Source organism: Kryptolebias marmoratus, linkage group LG20 (genome assembly GCF_001649575.2).
Source record: "Kryptolebias marmoratus isolate JLee-2015 linkage group LG20, ASM164957v2, whole genome shotgun sequence".
NCBI lineage: Eukaryota > Metazoa > Chordata > Actinopteri > Cyprinodontiformes > Rivulidae > Kryptolebias > Kryptolebias marmoratus.
The window spans coordinates 914,992-935,845 of record NC_051449.1 but is presented as its reverse complement, the minus strand read 5'-3'; the positions used below and the strand labels follow the sequence as shown (position 1 = coordinate 935,845).

The following is a 20,854-nucleotide window of genomic DNA, read 5'->3' as shown; positions in this document are numbered from 1 at the left end:
TTCGAGTTTGATCTTTTGTTGCTGTGTAAAATTCAGTCCAATTAGTGACTGACACACACACACACACACACACACACACACACACACACACACACACACACACACACACACACAGAAATCGCTCTAACACTTACAGTGCTCTGATAAGAGTGCATGTGCAGGAATGACTTCAAATTTACACACTTTTAGCTGTCAGTAGGCATAACTGCATATGTTGCAGTGGAATGTGCAGAGCAAATTAGTTTGTGATTGCGTGTGTGCATATGAAATGAGAAAACATGCAAAACTAATAAAAAGTTTTACTCACAGAGAATTAAAAGTTGTATCTGCAGCTTCTCATCTCTTTACACAGATTTATTCTGTATTTCAGTGCATTATGTTGCATTTGAGCTTCACTGTTTAAGTGCATTGTCACTATTACAGGATTACCTGGGACTAGCGAGAGAGATTCAATCAGATTGAACACCTAAGTGTCTCTCCTAACAAAACTAGAAGGGAGTTTCTGGGATCTCTGTGTCTTTCTGGAGAAGGGGTTTGACTCAGGAAAGACTGAATCTGTAGATTCTGATTCTAAAATAGGCATCAAGGTCAGATTATGTACAAAATCTTATCAAGCAGCCTTGTGCATGAATTAATCTAACCCCTTTACTTTAAGATAAAGAGCTAGGAAACAGTTAAAACAATCAGATGTGGACGTTACTTTGAAACTTGCCACAATATTTTATCAACTTTTATAAAATCACAAATAAATATTAGTTGCTTTCATATACCAAAAACACAGCTTTTCTTTTATGGTGATTGCAAGATTGAAATCAAACTACCAAAATTCAACTCAACCAACTCCAGTTCATTAAAACATTAAAAATGTTTGGAACCTTGAAAAACAAAAAGATTAGATGTGTATAAGTCTGAAAGGGTGACCTGAAGTGATTCTGGTGGCAGAAAGTAGAGCAGGTCACTGTTGAAAATCCACGATTTGGCCGTGAGATTTGATCTTGATTCACAGCCAAAACTGTTCAGACCATATTGGGGAAAAAAATGGGTCAAAATGTCTTTGTAGTTGCAGGTTTCTTGTTGCCCCTCCTGGGTTCTTTTGAATTTTCTTATGTGGCCATTCAGCATGATGTAGCAGACTCTTAGTATGGCTGATTGTTTCAAAAAATATACATACAAAATGATTTCAAAAGCTACATTACTTCCATACATTTATCTCAAGATGTTTGCTTGTTTAACTGCAAAGAGTTAAAATTAAACGAAACATGTCACTGCATGCAGCTCAAGTTTACAGGCTAGACACTGATAGCCTGTAAATTAACAATTTAATAATTTAACACAAATAAAGACAGTCATATTCTAACAAACAAACAAAAACAAAAGAACCTGACGTCACTGAGCTGAAACACATCAACACAAAAAGCAGCTGAAGTCTGCAGCTGCAGGTAAGTTGGAAACAAACTGAATAAAACCGGAAGTGGGGCTGTTTCCTTTTCACAATAAAAACTGCAGGCCCATTTTAAGATGTTGAAGTGTGCATAAATCACCTAAATCACCTGATTTGTTTCTCATTTGTAAGTAGTTGTGAAAGAAAGTGTCCTAAAGGAAGCAATGTCTTTTATCTGTATTTATTTATTTTTTTATAACCATGTTTTAAAATTGTTTAGCTCAGCTGCAAGCCTGTAATAAAAAAATACAAACATTTTGCAAGAAAGAGAAAATTACTGTAGCATGGCAACAAAAACTGGATACTTTAAACACAAATAATACAAATAAACCTGCTGCAATAATACAGTAATGTTCTTTTATTGGACACGATCAGCTGCCTCCATCTCACCTCATTCCTTCATCACGACACCTCTGCTCTTTTAGGAGATGGGTGCCACAACTTTTGTTTTTTTTTTTTGTTACTTTTATAATTTTCAAAATGTCTTTATTTCCAAATATCTCCCCACAGAATTATATTTAATATTTTCATTTATTGATAACATTGTTCTTTTTGAAATCTGCTTCAACACGCTTGCTCTATTTTTTTTTCGTTTTATGCTACTTTTAGCTTTGAATATTCTGCTACTGTTAGCCCACAGAGTGCTATTTTTAGCTTTTATCTAGCCTTTAATTACTTTAAACTTTTAGCCAATCTCTTTTTCACATTTAGCATAAACTAGACCTTTGTTACTTTTCATTTTTAGCTTGCATTTTGCTACTTTTAGCTACTGTTTTGTTAGTTTTAGCTTTAACAATCAGTTTCTGAGTCATTCAGCACTTAGCATTCACTCTACATTTATGCAAAAAGAGCAATTTCTTTAGTTATTATATGCATTATGTTTGTAAATGTTGTATTTTACAAGTTGGAATAAAAATGCATGGAGTGCCATCCTTCACTGTGAAAGGATGTGAGGGTTTTATTTTGAAAACGCCAAATCGGAAGTAGTTATAATTGGCCTAAATTGACAGATTTCAGTCGGAGGAGGGGAGAGGCAGAGCGGAGGGTTGTTTAGCAATGCTGGGGAGCCGGGAAGGAGGCACCGCCGGCGGAGGGGAGGCGGCCACCGGGTCGCTGGGGCCCTGGGGGCCACCGAGCCGGATGCACCCCGGGGAGGAGAAGCCTCCAGGCCGCGCAGGGTTTCATCTCACCGGCCTGGTGAGCTGGAAGCGGAGTCCGTGCAGGACTTCAGCCCTGTTTGCTGCAGCCAACACGGTGATCTGGTAAGCATCATGACGCAGGGATATCAGGCTCCAGCCTGACACCTCTGACCTCATGTCATTTAAAAACAAAACCAGTAATGTCCTGGATCCAATACCTCATGTTCTCCGACTTATACCTTCAAGATCTGCACCTTTAAATATGTTCTTATACTGCGGAAGTTTTAAAAAGATTTTATTTCTTGTTTGAATTGCAAATATTCCCATAAAAGCAAGAGAAAATAGTTGTAATTAGTGGTATATTCTTGAATTTTTAGTATATAGAAATACTGAAAGTCAAACTTCTGAGAGTTAAAATACATTTAATGTAAACATAAACTAACTCCTAAAGATTTGGACTTTTCAACAAGGTTTTTGTGTTTGTTTTTATTGACTGAATTTAAATTCAATGTTTATTATATGTTATATGATGTAATTCTGTATGAGAAAATAAATTGATATATAAATTTGAAATGTTTCATAGTTCAACAATGTATATTAAAAAACAAAAGAAAACACAGAAAAATAAGTAAAGTTAAACTAAACTCTTTAATTATAACGTTTTAAAGTTTGCATTCTAATTGTCAGAGTAAAGAAGTGATATATAATGAAGATGCAAACATGAAGAGGATAAGATATAATTTAGTTCTGTTTAATACAGTTAAGGTTACATGCTCTAAATCAGCTTCATGTGTCGTTTTATCATCCGTGGTGACAAACCTTAATGAGATGCTGTCAGGTAAACTTGTTTTGTGTCTTTGCAGGTTTGTTGCCTTCAGCTCGTTTCGAGTCTACAGCCTTCTAGCAGTCCTGCTTGTTCTGCTGGTCATCACGGTAACGGCCGGAGACATTATTCGGTCCAGGTCTGCAGGTAACATGCAAACACCTTTCGCACTTACGAGGCAGTGTAACGACATGATCTGCTCTTGACACAATAATCAAATCAAATGCAAAAAAAAGAGTCAAATCCAACTGAAAAAGTTCAGTCATATTAATGAAATTTATATTGGATGCTGTAAATTTGATTATTTTAAATTTCTGGAAGTGAACTGAATGACTCGGAAAGCATTACAAGTTCCAACTAAATTTTCTTTATCCTGACATTTTACAGATTTAGTAAATAAAAGTTACAACAACTGTTCAACTGAATGTGAATAAAATATTTATGATTTGCGTACTCATGTGCATACTAATACTAACTAGTGCACATTTAAATACAAATACTGTATCTTTGGTTATGCAAATTGCATCTTTTGATGAGAAATTGTGAAAAATACTCAGTTGAACCTGAACTGTTATGTCTACGAGTTTTTTAAGGATTATTGCCTCTTTTGGCTTTTATTTTAAAGCTTCATTTGTTACTGGTTTTATTTTTTATTGCATGAAGAAAGTTTCCTTCTTTATCAAACTGTATTTGTTCTTTTGATTTAAATATACACAGCAAGAAATAAAATAAAGATAGCTGCCAAAAAAGTGTTGCTAAAGGTAATTTTTATGGGTGTAAAATCAAAATGATAATCCAAGCTGACTTTATTTTGAAATGTTGAAACTTTCTGGCATCATGTTTGTTTGAAGGAAATGGTCTGAAGATATTCAGCATTATCTTCAGCTTTGAAAGAACAAACTGTTGATAAGTTTTTGTTTTATACTGAGCTGTTTTGTACAGCCAGTATCAGTGCAACACCTTCGCTATGACATAAAAAAATCTGCCAGGACCTGGATGGTCTTGATGAAGTCTTCTGGTACGTTTCATCGTCCTGTGTGAAGAGGCCTAACTGTTCAATCTGATCAATAACAAAACTTAGCTGACGACCATTTTATTTTAATCGACTTTCAGTCTTTTGTAGCGCCATAGTGCTGTCTTACTTTCCTTGAGATTTCTTATCTGTGAAGGTCACAACATATAAAACCCAACATTTTCATCAGACCATTTGATGACTAAGGATGAGACATCGTAATTTGACACCCACTGGGATTCCCGACTTCACAGATGGGCTCTTATCACTAATGCACTTCTGCGTGAATTCATCTCTTCCTATGGACTTAGTTTTTATTATATTAAAAGTAAAAGGAAATTCCTTAAAGCAGAAACAAGATGATTCACTCAAACTGTGTTTAAATTAATCAGAAGAGAAACGTCTATTATTGTGAATTTTAGGTTATTAACTTTAAGTTAGGCAACATATTAATAATTATAGGCACAGTATATGTGTTTTAAATAATTGATATTATATTATAACTCAGTTATAAGAACATTTCAAGAGCTTAATAATGTAACCTTTATTAACAGTTGTAGATTGCCTGTTTAGACTGGTTTTATGTTTTCTTTTCATGTTATTTCATCATAATGTTATTATATAATCTAAATAACCATTTACTCCTTATTGTGACTGCACAATAAACTGTTTCGTTAAGATTTAAATGAGGCAGCTGCTTGTAAATATTTGCTTTAGAGGATTAAAAGAGTCACTTCAGTATGATCCATTAAACCTTACTGATAAAGAAAAACTTGTATTTATTGGTGGATGTAAATTAAAAAGTGAAAATAAACACTAAAACTGGGAGACTTACAAAAATGGGGCAAGAGAATTTTGACTGTTATCAATTTTTACTGTAATTATTGCAGATAAAAAGTAAAATTAAGCTTTTTTTGTCCCACAGGAGCTCACCTGTGGAGCAGCATGACAACAAGGTAAGACTTCAAAGTGCATGAGATGGAGGTTTGTTCATGTGCAGGTTGTTCCAAAAAGCTGGCCTCATCTTGTTTGTTAACAAAAAAATGTCAGAAAATTTCCTTTTCGGCTTTTTTGTTCTTTATTATCACATTTCTTCTCAGAGGCTCTGACTCACTGAAACAACATCTTCAGCCTTCGCAGTCTGAAATGATTTGTTCACCCAGAAGCTGCCTGATTATTGAACAACTTAATGTTGATCATGTTGACATCACATGGAGGAAGGTTTAACAGGATGAATGTGACTTAATTTGTTGCGTAAATGACAGAAAAAGCCTCCGTGTAGATTTAAATTAGAAAAGTGGAGAATTAGGACACTCAAATGCAATAAACAGGATGAAAGTTGTGTTTTTTGGCAGGTTTAGGAAGTTACCTTTTTGTGTTTACTTATGTGAACATAATACTTTTGATAACATGTTTTAAACTCAATGCCGACTAATTGCACAAGCCAAGAAATGCAACAGATTTTTTGTCGGTCTGCATCATGATCAGGGTTGCATTTATGCACGTAATTAACTCCTACTGACCACATGTCCGCTAGTTTTCCTGATTAAAGATGTAACGCCTCCTTCACACTGGATTTTGACCCCATTACTCTCCACAACCTGCATAACCTGCAGATTGAGGCAAATTTGGAAAACCATCTCCAGTGTAAAGGCAATCATAAAGCTGCTACCATCTTAGGACTTTAATATGTCGTGATCTTGGAGTGAGTCTAGGGTTTATATTCATAAATTCATCCATGAAGCATCTTCTTTTAGAAACAAAATTAAAACACTGATGTTAAATTAACCTTGCACCTTCTAAAGTTGCTGAATCATGACCCATTTGTCTGACTCAGTGCTTTACACCAGTAATAGGTTCACACTCCTGACCTTTATTTTGAAAGTGATTGTGTGCTTGGTGGTGGTGCCAAGATGTTGTCTGTTACTTGATGCCACAGCTGGGTCAGTGGGATTCAGTCGAGGCGTTGGGGATTTGTAGGCGCCATGCTGAATGCAAAACCTCTGAGTTATATAACAAAATATCAGGTGAGGTTGGGTCAGGAACTCCTTACATTGTTTTTGCATCTGAAAAGAAAAAACTAATTGCATAAGTTAGGTTTTTATGTAAAATAAAAAAGAATAAGCAGAACTACAGATGACGCTGAATACAATGTCAGAAAAACAAGGTGCAGTGGTTCAGTTTGAAGCATTTTCTGTTGTTTTCATTTGATTCTGGGATTGATCCAGTTCTCATGATGATAAATTTATTGAATCAGAGTTATTTACCTTCATTTAAGATTGTCATACATTATAACTCCCTCTGTCACTGATGATATTTGGCCAGCAGGGTGGGATTGTGTTGTTGCCACCTGCTGTTCTCTGTCAGTGGTGTTTTGTGGGTAATTGTACATCAGGCTTATAGGGCAAGTCTTGGGTAAAGGCTTGCAGGAGATTAGCTGCTGACCCTAAATGCTAGCTGACAGCTAAGGAGCCTGAGCCAACCCACAATGTGAACGTGGGCGAGTTTGTCTAAATATATGTAGACAAAAACTCTCTTGTGAACTCTTAAATATGATTTCTTAATTGAATCTTCAATTGTATTGATAATGACATTGCTTTGGCAGGGGGTAGCAACAAGATCTGGTCCATTGTTCCATGGTTAGATCCAGGATGAAAGCCACAGTGCTCCTCCTCAATCTAAAGTTTGACAATCAGTCCGAGCCTCCCTTCCAACATCCTGGAGTGAATCTTTCATGGGAGGCTGAGATATATGATGCCTCAATAGCTGGAAGAAACTCTATGGTCCAGCTTTTTAAAAATAGGGACCACCACTCCAGTCTGCCACTCCGCAGGTGTTTTCCTAGTCCTCCATGCACCTATGACGATACAAGTCACAGCCCCACAACATCTAGAGCCTTCAGCATCTCAGGGCAAACTCTTGGCACCCTTCTGCTCAGGAGCTTTTTAACTACTTTAGTCCTTAGACGCTGCGTCCTCAGAGGTGGAAACCAGATTAAGGAGATCCTCAAAGTGTTCGATTATATTCCTCAGTCTGGTCAGCAGTTCTCCACTGTTCATCTTCACAGCAAAAAAAACAAGCTTCATATTGCAAAATTACCATCTTTAAAAACCACAAACACAGGTGTTTTATATGGTTCTAGGAGACTAGAGCATGATGCTTTGCGTATGTGATGTCAACAAGCTGTGGGAACTAATAACAATGATATTCTGACATGATGTCCTGACAGGTGCAACAAAACTGGAAGGAGAGCATATGATGTATTAGTCAAGCACAACCTGCTCCTGTTGACACTGTGTGTTTATCTGTGAAGGGGTTTTAATTATCAGGCCTATGAATCTGAACAAATGTCATGTGACCTTTTGGGTTTTTTATGCAGCAGCAAACAAAGTTTCTTAAGAGTTGTGAAACCTGATCGCAATGGGTGTGATTACTGCCTGTGTGTGTGTGTGTGTGTGTGTGTGTGTGTTTATGTGACTTAGCTTTTTCTCTACAGCCGGAAATGATGCAGAAATTAATAAGCTGAGCCAATTGGATCACTTTACACTGAAGGGGGTGTGCTGCAGAACAAGTTCTCTGATTGGACCTCAGGGTGGCTGATGTCATATGATTGAGTCATATATAAAAAATAAGAGTAATAATGTCCAATTTTTAATTTTGTATAGGTTTTGATATGTAAAACACAAGCTTTTGTTTCCTCGACTCATGTTAATAGGACATTTATTGGAAAAATATGCAATATTATCTCGCTTCTCAGTTGAACTCTTATAAACTTGTTTTGCATTGATGATAAATTATTTAAAACACAGCAAAAGCTGTGCATGAGGGAATTCAATAAGGCGTAGGTCACACAATGTTGCAAAAAACTCAAAAAACTGAATTTTGATTTTGTTTTATGAAATTGACCCATATCATTCCCAAGAACAGACTTTTATCCCCCAAATGAATACCATTTAAGTACCATCTCGCTGTATATTGGTGCACTGTACTTTAAAAACCTTATGAGATGCTGCAGTCTGTAAACATTTACTTTTAAAACCTGTTTTGCTTTCTTTACTGAAGATACAAGCAGAAAATAAATCATTTTATGAATGACTCAGGAATAATGGTCCGTTTTTTTCTAAATCCTAAATGGCTGATGTTGGGAAGAGTTATGTTTTTTCACCACAGTGTTAATGGCTTAAACAGGCTTGTGTTCATTGATTGTTGGTGTGGATAACTTAGTTCAGGTCTGTAAAGTGACAAAAATGTTTTTCACATATAGTTTGTGTTTGTGCCTTTACATCTGTGATCTTTAAATCTGTTAAATTCAACTTGAGTCCCTTTTTCAATTTGAACAGTTGATTTTTTTGGTTGGTAATAGTTTGGCTAAATAATACCAATCTTCTTATCCAACATTCATCTCGTCCTTCAAGTGGTTGTTTAGACAACTGTGTGATCAACATACAAATAACAATAACTGAACGTGAGACGCGCGTATCCTCCCGTCCATCCGTTCATGCCCCGTCACTCAGACGTACAAGGAGGTGTGTTTGAAGGGATGTTGATGTTGGGTTAGTGGTGTTGTTGTTGGTGGCAGCTGTTTCATGCCCCCCGCCCTCAACCCCAATTCCTCTGTACTCCTGATGACTGGAGGATGGAATGTAGTGTGACCCAGTTATTTTTAGACGGAGCCACTTGAAATACTCCAACCGGGGATTCATTGAGGATAAACAGAAGCTGCTGTCAGACTGTGTTGCCTGGTAAATTTGAGTTAGCTTGGTTTTACCACTGAAAAAGACTAATTCTAGTATAAGTTTCCTTAATTTGAAAACATTTACTTGTTATCAAGTTTTTTGGGGGGATTTTGTGGTACTATCCAGTCTGCTGAAGACAGTTTTATTCCTTGAAGATGTTGCCTGAAGATCGTGGGGCAGGATTAAGGTACAAATGAGAAGTTCTTCTCTATTTTTTTAAAGACTTTCCATTACTGTGTTAAAAGTATCTGGATAATGGACATTATAAGGTATTTACTGAAAGTGTTGAGAGGCTTACAAAGCAGTTATAATAAAGAAAATTCTGCTAATGAATAGCAAAAGAGCACTTAATAGAAAAATGTCAATAAAAAAACTAATTCTGTAAGGTTTTGTTTCCAAACTGTTTCATAATGGATTACTTTTACAGTCAGTAAGTTGTTTCACACTTATAATAAGGTTTTTGTCATGTTGAACTTCTGATTTAAAGTGAAGTAAATGAACAACCCGCAGCAGGTTAACATGTAGAGCAGCATACGATGTTGCGTCACAGCTCCATGTTTGCCCGTAACACTGGCGTCTTGTCTTACTTGTCACTGTTTGGTTTCAGATGTTAACACATGCTTACTTTCTTTTCCTGTTGACGCTAACTGTGAACTCGATCACTTGGTTACTGTCTATGTGTCTGTATGCAGAGCATAAACAGGTATTAGTTGCATCAGAGGAAGGGTTACTGTGGTAAATACCAACAGGTGGGTAAACATATTAACACCTGCCCTTTCACAAGTGAAGAGCAGGTTTAATTTTGCCTCCATTCATCACATTGTTTGTATCAAACTATTTTAAAAGCACAGTCACCGGGCTTGTTAGAGGCTCAGACATGACCCTCTCTGTTGTTTCAGAGATTCTTGACTGGGTTAACAGGGATATTTGCCCAACAGCTGCTCGTGTGTTGCTGTTGTCCTCAAAACCTGCCTCCAGCCGTCTGGCTCCTTTCTCGGGATTGACAAGGGTTTCAGTTTGGAAACTTGTGAGATTTTAATACCACCGGTGTTTCGCAATGATCTGGGGTATTGAAACATCTGCTTAGTTTCCAAACTGTTTGCGGCTTACAGATTGAATGAAATCATCCTATTAAAAGTAGCCTAACAATGGAACGAACCAGTTGTTTACAAAATCTTTGGTGTAAAATGGAAAGCGATAAATGTTAAAGCTCAATATTCAAAGTGTGATAATGCAAGCCAGTGCAAGAGTAGAAAAAAGATGTTCCAACAAATGACTGTGACTGAATTCAACCACCAGACTGTTGAAATAGTACTGACAGATCATCCCCAGCAGAAAACTTGACAAATGCCCAACAAGCTACAGTATCCTGCAACCAACTTTGGAAAACAAATCGCTCAAGAAGATTTTTCTAGGAGGACTTGTGTCTTTCATAGAACAGATAAAAACTTGTCATCATGTTCGTCCAGTGATATAGCTTTTAGTGTCTCACGATATCACTGTCACATGTTCAGCTTGTAATATTCTCAAGAAATCAGGCTCCAACAGGCACATGTGCCTGGAAGTCAAGAGGGGAGCAGTAGGGTGACATTTCGTCATAAGGGTTACTTGAGACGTGGCTGAGTGTTTGGGTCAGGCGGGTGAAAATTAGATACTGCCACTTCGTTTGGCATCTTGTGTTCGTTCCCAGCAGCCCGTCTTGTGCCTGAGCATAAATGGAGGGGCAGTAATTTAATGTTGAAGAAAACTTATAAGGGTTTAAGATGTCATGCTCGTGAAACAGCTGAACTGGTGTATGGTTTTACCAATACTATTATGTTTTTGGGTGATTACAGATATTTTTATTGAGTTGTTAATCATGTAAGACTCAATTTGATGTCTGTTTAGACAATGAAAGTGCAACAAGAAATCAGAAGAATAAAGAAAGAATAAAAGAAAGCAATCAGTCTTCAGCAGAGTGATATCAAGGATGAGTTACCTCTCAGGGTTTTTGCATCATGTGCACTGATGCACAAGTCTAGTTTATTGTTGTATTTGTAGTGTATTGAGCTAAAGGTGAATGTGGAGCTAAACTGCTGAGCATGAGGAGGAAAACAGACTTGACAGAAAGGATTATTCTAAACCAAATGAAGAGATGAAATTCAGACTAATGAGAAGTTTTTTTTCTGAAAGCCAGCCTCAAAGCTCATAACTAAAAGGCTGTTGGTGTAAAATAAAAAAATAAAGATTTCTTCCCTGACAGGTGCCAGTAATACTTGAAGGACATCAACCCCTTCAACAGCTGGTCATTAGCATACTGACGCTAACAGCCAAGAATATTATAATGATTAGAAGTGGTGTGTTCAGACCTAGTTTAGCAGCTGTATTTTTGTTCAATCCAACATGCCATGCTCCAAGATATAAATATTGATGTGCAACACAAAAGTTCAGATCAGTCTGAGCTCTGTTGGGCTTTACTGTGATGACAAGTAGTTTATATTAATTTAAAATTCTTGATTTATCCGATTATTTGAAGCTTGCCTTTGGATAATCTATTACCCAGACACTTGTTTATTTAATGTATTTCCTGCATTTCAAAAACAAAGTCTTACATTTCTTTTTTTCATTTAAGAGGGACTCTACTTGTACGCTTCCTTTGTATACAATCTAATTAATCCTTTTCTGTTTGCTTCAGGAAACACCTTAACTTGAAACCTACTCGTACATAAATAATTGCAATAACTTTGCAATACAGATCTGCTCTTGTAAACGTTCTCCACAAACACACTTGTCTTCAAATAAACATGATTATTGTGTGTTTGTTGTAACAGACAACTGGAGCTGGTTAACTGTCAGGAAGCTGCTCAGTTGTTGTAGTAACCTGACCTCCGAGGTGATTTTACACCAGCTGTTTCCAGGACAGCTGCTCACACAGGACATGAAGTTTCCATCCCCAGCTGGATTTAAATTCAGTAATTTTTTATTGTGATGAACATTGTTCAGGCAGATACAGCCCTCTATTACAATGCTATTTGATAAATTAAGTCTTGACCAGAAATAACAGATATTTATCCCCAACACATACCCAAGCAGTAACAGGTTTTATTTTTATTTTGGCATGCAAGGCAGAGGAGGATATGCATTCCTTCATGAAATCTTAGTTAAATTCTTGTTTTTTTCTGTAAATAGCTCTTAGTGTGTTTTAGATGTCACGTCCTTCTGTGCTGAAACAAACAGACTCTTTTTGCTTCAAACACAAGACTCAAATATTTTAAATCCATGTGCATCCTGCAGTGTTTTATCACTGTACATTGAAATATTTCCAACATATTAATAGCTTTACAGAAAGGACAAATAACTGAAACTGTCCAGGCCTTTGGGTTGAGTATCTAAAAGAGGAAACATGACTTAAACTTTACGCTCTTGTCCACTTTTTCCACATGACAGATACACGAATAACACCTGTGCTTTTTATAGCTCTTTTATGTGAATTAAGCACGAGGGTTGATAAGAGGAGCTTAAAGGGGAGGTGATGTTTGGGAACCCCCGTGGAGAAAAGGAAAGTTTCATACCTCCGGTGGCACAGAATGCCCAGCGGTGTCACAGCATGGAAACCTCCTTCTCATCCCTATTCCCATCACACACCTGTTTGAGCAGTCATCTTGCTGTTGTTTTTATGTGCTTCCTAATTTAGATAATGACATTTACAGTGGACCTGCAACCAAGAAGACACAATGTAAATATTGCAAAACAAATTTTAATGCAAATTCACAACTAATTGTCTTTGTAAATACAGCATGAACACAAGTTAACCAAATTGATAATATTTTTAATATAACCCTACAACGAATAACTGTTTATGAATGAGCTACAGTTCACTTTTCACTTGCATGACATTTTCTTAAAGGTGTTTTTGCAGATAATCCAAAAAAAATGAAAAACAAAGAAACTGGATTTCTGTTATTCTATTCTGTTCTGTATTTCATTCCCTTCTTTTCTTGGATTTGCCACATCTTGGATAACTGAGAATATACACTACATTTTGCAGATAAAGCATAGATATAAATCAATGTTTAGGAGTCTGTAACTAATCAGCCAATAATATTCAACTTGTAGTTTGCCTGTGACACACCGGTCAGCTTTAAAGCAGATCAAATGAGCACTTGTTGAGAAATATCATGTAATCTTAAATAAACCGGTACAATTTCTTTAGGCCTTCGTTGATGAGATTCTTCGTTGTTCTGTGTGCTTGTAGCTGGGAGATCATTGATTCAGGTCCTGACAGCCGGTCTGGAGCCGGACCTCAGCTCGGCGACTCCCTCAAACTCTTCCTGCAGGAGACGTCGGCTTTCAAACAGCAAAACCCTGGAAAGGTGAGGCTAAACAGCTGGACACCAACAGGTGTTAGGCACACGGTTCTCTCATTTCAGCTGATTTCATCACTCAGGGAAAAATCACACGAAGGACAAAAAGGAGAATTAAAAAAAAAAAGATTTACAAAACAGAATTCTATTACAAAGTAATCAGATTCAAATGTTTCTTTTAAAAATTTGTATTGCAAAGCTGTATCTTGTCAATTATTTCTTCAATTTGACAAGAGTGACTCTGTGACTAAAGGATGTTAATTAAAGGAATATGCAAAGATTGATCCGACTCCATTTTCTGCGTAATGTTTGTCGAAGAAACACCTGAATTGACAAACAAAAACAACAGGACAGCTTGTGTTTTTAAGCTGATTTTGTCTTGAAATGTAAGGCTTTAAAAAAAATGGAAGTAAATCAGCTGCTTTAGACTGTAACTGACAGAAAACATTGTGAATATATTCATTGCTGTCCTTGTTTCTGCTTTTTTCTGCTCTAGTTTTGCCTGTTGGTTTGCAGCTTGTGCACCTTTTTTGCTGTTTTAGGGCGCTACATTCCAGGGATTGTTATCTCATATATCTTAGGTGAGTGAACTAACTCGTTGCTCACGTAAAAGACAATAGACTGATCAGTTTTATTATTAAATCTGAATCTGGCTGTTCTGTTTCTGTCATCTTCTCGAAGTTCTGGGCTTTTTCCTGTGGCCTCTGATTTCATCTTATGATGCCGGTTTGTGGCTGAAGCCAGTTCTGCAGAAACTGGACTTTGGCTTTGGACAGTTTTTTCAGAAAATCAAGGAGAACCATGGTAAATATTATTCTCAGTGTGATTTTAATAAAGTTATAAATGTCCTTTGTTTCTGTAAATTATGCTTCCAGGCAACCAGACCTTCTTGTAATTCTTTTAAAGTGGTCTTGATCAACAGTTCTTTAGGCTTTTTTTTAACTTTGGCTGCTTTTTTCCACTCACTTTCAGAGAAATGTGTTTGTTAAGCATCTCAATTCTGCCACATAATTCAATCTGGCACAAAAAGGCTTTAAACTCAAGGGATGAATCAGTGTTGTGTCAACACATAACAGACAACATAAAGAACCAATTTTACATTTTAAAATTTGACATTGAAGAGAAATAGTGTGCACAATTTACCAGAAAACTAAATAATCTTTTCTTTCAGAGAAGAGACTCGTTCAGGCTCAGACTGAGAAAGAAGGCATTGAGTCGGACCTTTCTTCCATGTTTCCCAAGGTTGGTAATTCATCTTCCCGTCTCAGTCAGTTGTCTCTTTGTTAACTTAGAGGGATCCAGTTTACACTAATGAAATTCACCAACCATGAGCCACATAAACAGCATCACGTGTACTGAACATTCAGCCAAAAAGCATTTGTGAAATACTGTTCCTTTTTTAAACACGGGGCACAGTTTACAGGTTTCTCCCTGTTTTCTCTGAAGCCTGGATCTGATTGCTTTTTGAATGAGGTGAATCTTTAGACGAGTGCCAATTCATGATGGTAGCAGGACTGCAGATTGAGACACAATTGATTTAATATTAACTCGACTCTCTGTGGGTCTTATTTATTTATTATACTCGTAAAAGGTCACCACAAGGTTCATCTTTAACCTTAAACAAACTGAAACTGAAATAATTTAATCCAGTCAGAGAAATCAGTTCTTATTTCAGCTCAAGTCTTTTGTTTATGCAGAAATATTTGTCTTCATCCTCCACTCAGTCGGTCACTTAGACTCTCCCAATCCTAAAATAGAAGATAGACTAAGTAGAAGCTGCTGAAGTTCAAATATTTTGTAAATGCAAATGTTTTCATATAAATGTTCTGTAAATATCACAGTTGTTACTAATGGATCTGACAAAAGCAACCTGTTGTTACTGGTCAATTACTGTTCAAATATAGTTCTCGTAATAGACCGTATGTTACCTTCAATGCTAATCCTTTGCAGTGAGATGTCAAAATTTAATATGTTTAGCCTTTCTAATCAATATTTTTTATAGATGCATTACCAGAATTTTACAGGTGTGTGTGACATTTACAGCTGTAGTAGTGAACTAATTGGTTTTTTTTTTTTTTGGCATCACAAACTCAGTATAGCAGTAAGCAGCTCTGTCCTGGATTTTGTTTAGTAAAATGTAACATCTTGGTTCATTTCTGCCCAGCAGCTGGACTCGACAGTTTGTAAAGAAATGTCTGTGTCGGACACAGAAGTGTCCGATGTGACCTGGACAGACAACGGTACTTTCAACCTGTCAGAGGGACACACACCACAGACTGAGAACTCAGAAGGTACCACCCTATAAAACTTCTGACATTTCTTTTTTTTTGGTTCTTGTCCACGTTTTGACTGAAAGCTGTCTTACTTTATAGACCTCGATAAAGAAGAAGCATTCACTGGTGGCCTCCCAGAGTTCCCTTCACTTGATAACGGCACGTCAACCAATGGCGACGACGATGACCTCAGCCTTGACCTTGCCTTACCTCCGCTTCGGCCACAGCAGCCAATCAAATCAAAGCATTTATCTCTTCCTTTATGTAAAGACCAATCTGCAGACAACACCCTAGAGTTGGTCAACCAGATGGCAGGTGATGTCATCACTGCCGCTGTCACAGCCGCCATCAAGGAGAGAATAGAAGCGGCGGTCAGCTCCATGGGTCTGAGCGACGACCCTGAGTGGTCAAGACCCCCAGATTCGACCCGGCTGCTGGAGCTGGACGAGGATTCGGACAGCGAGGTGGAGGACTTTGAGCTGTTGGACCAGTCAGAGTTGGAGCAACTGGAAGGGGAGCTGGGCCTGGTAGAGGAGAAGACAAAGCCCAAAGAGGAGGCGCAGGTCAAGAGCGACAAACCATCCTCGTCTGGATTCTTCTCCAAACTCCTCAGACGCCACTGATGGAGGAAGAGCTCTCCAGGGGATGGTAATGGGTCACAGAGAACACATGGAGGGGAGACGGGGAGTTTGGGTCACTTGTGGCTTTTTATTTTTTTTGCAAAGAAAACAGTGTTTCCATTTTTCTTTATCTTGCACAGCTAACAGTTTTAGTTTTAATAAACGTGCTGGTGGAAGTTCAGTCACTTTAATCAGAATCAAACCAGCCTAATATTGAGATCACATGAGCCCGATAAAACCCAAATCACACGGTATCCAGGCTGTGCACAAAGTCACTTACAGTACTTCTTTCAGCAGAGAACCTTACACCATGATCTGACAGACTAACTGATAAAAATTAAAATTCAGCTGAACTTCTTTGTATTTCTACAAACATCTACATGTGAAATCAGTGTAGGAGATACTGCAGCCAGATAAAAAAGTAAAAACATTTAGATGCTAGCTGTAAAAGTTATTAAATCACAAAAAAAAAAAAGTACGGTAATACATTTTCCAATTTTGGATATTTATGCAATAACTGGATTAAAAGTTTATTAAACTTTAAATATAACCCCAATTCCAAATTAAAGTTGTGTAAAATGTAAATAAAAACAGAATGCAATGATTTGCAGATATTATAAATGATATGATTACATGATACATTTGATATGTTTATTTTATTTTTTTGTGAATAAAATATGTGTTTATGATATTTACAAATCATTGCATTCTGTTTTTATGAATGCAATGAACAACTGGAGTTGTGAATATTGAGAAGTTATGACAAAAGACTTGCATAAGGTTGATTTTCATTTAGACTCAAAGGTTTTATTTAGCAGAATCTGTGGCCAACGTTTATTCAGTGTGCCAAAAATAAAATCTTTACATGGTAAAAGAATTATCAGTAGTACTCTACAAAATTTACATTTGGTTGCAGAAAAATGACTAGCAGAAATAACATTGTTAGAAATATATTTATTATTATTCTATGTGATGAAGTTAAATCAATAATTAATAATCAAATTTGCATAGTTATGGAGTATTTGGAGCATTATATGTGATTTTGGAGGACATCTTTACATATTTTTGATCCCATTTTCTATTCATTCTGCAAAAACTGATAAATATCATAAATTTGATTAAATTAAGGCACATGGAAGCAAACTGCACCTCAAAGAGAAAAACTGGGTTCATTTATTCCCGAAGTCAAAACAAAGTTTTGCAGCTTTTGCAAAAGGAAAAAAATATAAAGTGTGGTCTGATCTGTTTTTTATTGAAGATAAACTGCTCTTAATTTTCAATCAGTTGCCGTGGTAACAGTTTACTTTTTGATCCAGCGAGATCATGTTTGACTTTTGAAGTTTATTTCAACATTTTTAATTTTTACGCTTCATGGTTAATTATCAGCATGCTGTATTTGTAAAAAAATGACAAAACAAAGATTTTATCTTTTATCAGCTGCATCTTTTGCTGTTGGTCGTTAACTAACAAAGTACAGCATGCAACACATTGATTACCTGTTTATAATTAATTACAGGATGTATTTACTGATATTGAAAAGAAAATCTTGGAGATAGACTTTCATAACTCAAAGTCTGAAATGTTTTTTTTTTTAAATATCATATAATAAATAAATATATAAAACACAACAACTGTGACAAAATAGATTAATGTTTTAGATGTTATTTATACAATTACACCCAGTTTTTTTGTTTACATCTGTCCATTTTCTGTTTATGTGTGCTTATAACACATATGACAAATATATTTTAACTATCAGAACATAAAACTATTAAAAATTACATAAAATAATGTGATACCAGTTATAAGATACAAACAAAATGTAAAAGACAAATTATTTTTAGGTAAGTCAACCTGAACAGTGCAGTTTAATAAAATAATTGTGTTAAAAACAGGAAATCACACCTTAAATTTGGGTGTGGAAGTGCAGCACTTGTGCCTTATGGAGATCATTATTACTGCAGTGAAATCTGCATTTTACCAACGAGTTTTAGTAGTTAGTAGGTAAACATCCCATCTCACATTAGCTAAAACAGTTTTTTTATCAACCTTATCTTTGTCATCTAACTTTTTTTATTACAACATGCAGCAGATCTCAAATTATGCATGAGAACCCAGCCTTGAGAATTAAATACTGTATATTTAAAAACCCATCGTAGTTCATTTTTGTGCCTCCAGCTTTTGGATTTCTTGTGATAGGCTGACAGCATGCCAGCAAGTCAGGGGTTAAAAATTATCCTGTTTATTTGCCAACAGGCTTGGATCTAAAACTGTCAGAGGGCAGAAATTAAACAAACATAGAATGACTGAACATGATTTATATGGCAAAGATAAAGAAAAAAAAAGTGCTGATGAAGTTGTGCTAATCTTCCTTTTGCAAAAATTCAACCCTAGTCTTTTTTTATTTATATTTGCTTTACTTGTCAATAAACTTTGTTTAGCTAAAAATAATGACAGAAGAGATCTGAGAAATACTAATTTAGATTTTTTTTTATTTTTAAACTGTGATTTTTAGGTTGTAGTTATTTCTATCTAATTTTCTGTTTAAAACAGAATATATTGCTGCAAAGCCACTATAATAAACATGCAGGAAAATTAACCCTGCATCTCTTATTGTTGCATATTATACAAAAAAATAATAAAATACAATAAAAATAACTCTTGTGTTGTCAGGAATGATAACAAAAGTCCCAATAAACACCTTTTGAGCACTAGAGGGCGGACAAATCCCAAATTAAATGAGCATTTTTCTCATTTCAATTTTATATCTACTACACATCATAAACAAAGCAACACCTGCCTGCATGTGGAAACTTCTTTTCTAATTACTGAACATGATAGAAGTTTTGATTACATAAATTGGGCCACATTACAGTAACATCATGCGAACACTTTTCTGTTTTATTTTCATTGAAGTCAGATGCTGTTAAAGTAGAATAAAGTTGACAAAATTCAGCTCATGTGCAGTTCTAACAGAACCATAAAGAACTGTGTTGAGTAAAAACTTAAACTCTGAAACACTTCAGATCTCTAATTAACTCTCAGCAGCTGCCTTCGATTAGAATAAACCTGTTCCTAAATGGTAACAGGTCTGCAAGAGGCAGTTTGTCCCACAAAGGTTCAATAACCTTATTTGTTTGCATTTAAAGGTCTGTTTTTTCTTTGTTTCTCCTTTATTAATGTTGCACCATGTGATGAAACCTGAAATCCACAACATCTGCAGCAACACAAAAACTGATCAGAAACCAGTTCGGTTTAAATAAACCAGATTAACCCTCAAACCTTTCTGATGTCTGTTTGATCTCAAATTAAACCAAAGATACTGCAAAAATTCCATCTGTTTCTCCTCCAAAACGTACAAAATATTCTTTCTTTTTTTTTAAAATTCACATTAAGCATTTTTTAAAACATGCATCAGTGTTTAAGCTCTTGAATGTATCGTCTCACACCTTGTGTTTTGATAAGATAACACATGTTTAGGAGTGCCTGTACTAAGACTGCTTTGTATTCCTTGTTGTCCAATATGATGATAGTGTAGCAGAACCCCACAAATAATTATGATAAAATATGATTTTATGTTACTCAACTCAAAAAGTTATTAAAATCTTGTCAAGCGACCCGCAGTATTATTATTTTTGTGAGCTTTATTTTGGTCTTGGTGTTTAAACGTTGAAACAATAATAATTATTTTGGAGGTGACAGAATGGATGAGCTGATGGAGAAACAGAAGCGCTTTTTCTTCAGTGTGGATGACGTCTGAAAGATGATGGGTGCATGAAACTCCTCCCACACACATCACAGAGGAACCTGGATTCGCTGATGAGTCTTCAAATGAAACTAAAACTCTTCCCACAGAGGTCAGAGCAGTGAATCTTCCTTACCGTGTTGAGCAGCTGAATCCATCCTCTCCTTCGTCATCCAAAATGTCAAATCTGGATAAACTGGCTCAAGTTAAAGTGACTAACCTCTTCCAGAGACATTGTTTGGCTGTGCTTCAGCACATCTGTGTTCAGTTTGATTGACAGCAATCACAGCCTCTGTGATGAGAGCCTTCATCGCTTTCGTCACAGTCAGTGGATATAAGCCCAGTATTAGTAAGCCTAATTCAGGCAGCGCTGCCTTTTGAAAGGCAGGAAAACTGGGAAATGTCAGGGTTTTTATTTATAAAAACTCACTAAAAAAAGAATCACACCGGAGAGTAATATTTGTCTTTATGAAGGCCTTCGCAAAGAGGAGAAGTTCCACCACAGCTGCTAACAGTGTGCTGTCCAGGAAGTTCTGCCCCTCCACTTGGGCTTTCTCTTTATTCAAAGGAAGAAGAAATAAGAAGAAAAAGGGGTTGATCTGAGCAAGCCAAGGCCAGTTCTGATCATAGCAAAAACACATAACACATCACTGTTTGGGAGAGCCAGATGGTGCGGCGCCCGCCGGCTCGCCGTCTGACCTTGGTCTCTCACGTAGGCAGTG

General features: G+C 36.4%; 1 protein-coding gene across 2 annotated transcripts; it reads left to right on the top strand.

Annotated features, from left to right (window-relative positions):
* The first annotated feature begins 2,495 nt into the window (after positions 1-2,495).
* Positions 2,496-20,005, top strand: retreg1 (reticulophagy regulator 1). Of its 2 annotated transcripts, none has more exons than XM_017433570.3 (9): positions 2,496-2,703; positions 3,444-3,550; positions 5,341-5,371; positions 13,386-13,503; positions 13,991-14,075; positions 14,176-14,298; positions 14,666-14,736; positions 15,662-15,785; positions 15,867-20,005. In XM_017433570.3, exons 1-9 carry the CDS (start codon positions 2,498-2,500, stop codon positions 16,388-16,390), a joined length of 1,389 nt encoding a protein of 462 aa, XP_017289059.1. In that variant the 5' UTR covers positions 2,496-2,497; the 3' UTR covers positions 16,391-20,005. The 2 variants fall into 2 exon arrangements, with proteins under 2 accessions (XP_017289059.1, XP_037837941.1); XM_037982013.1 differs by having other exon boundaries at positions 15,659-15,785.
* Positions 20,006-20,854: the final 849 nt, after the last annotated feature.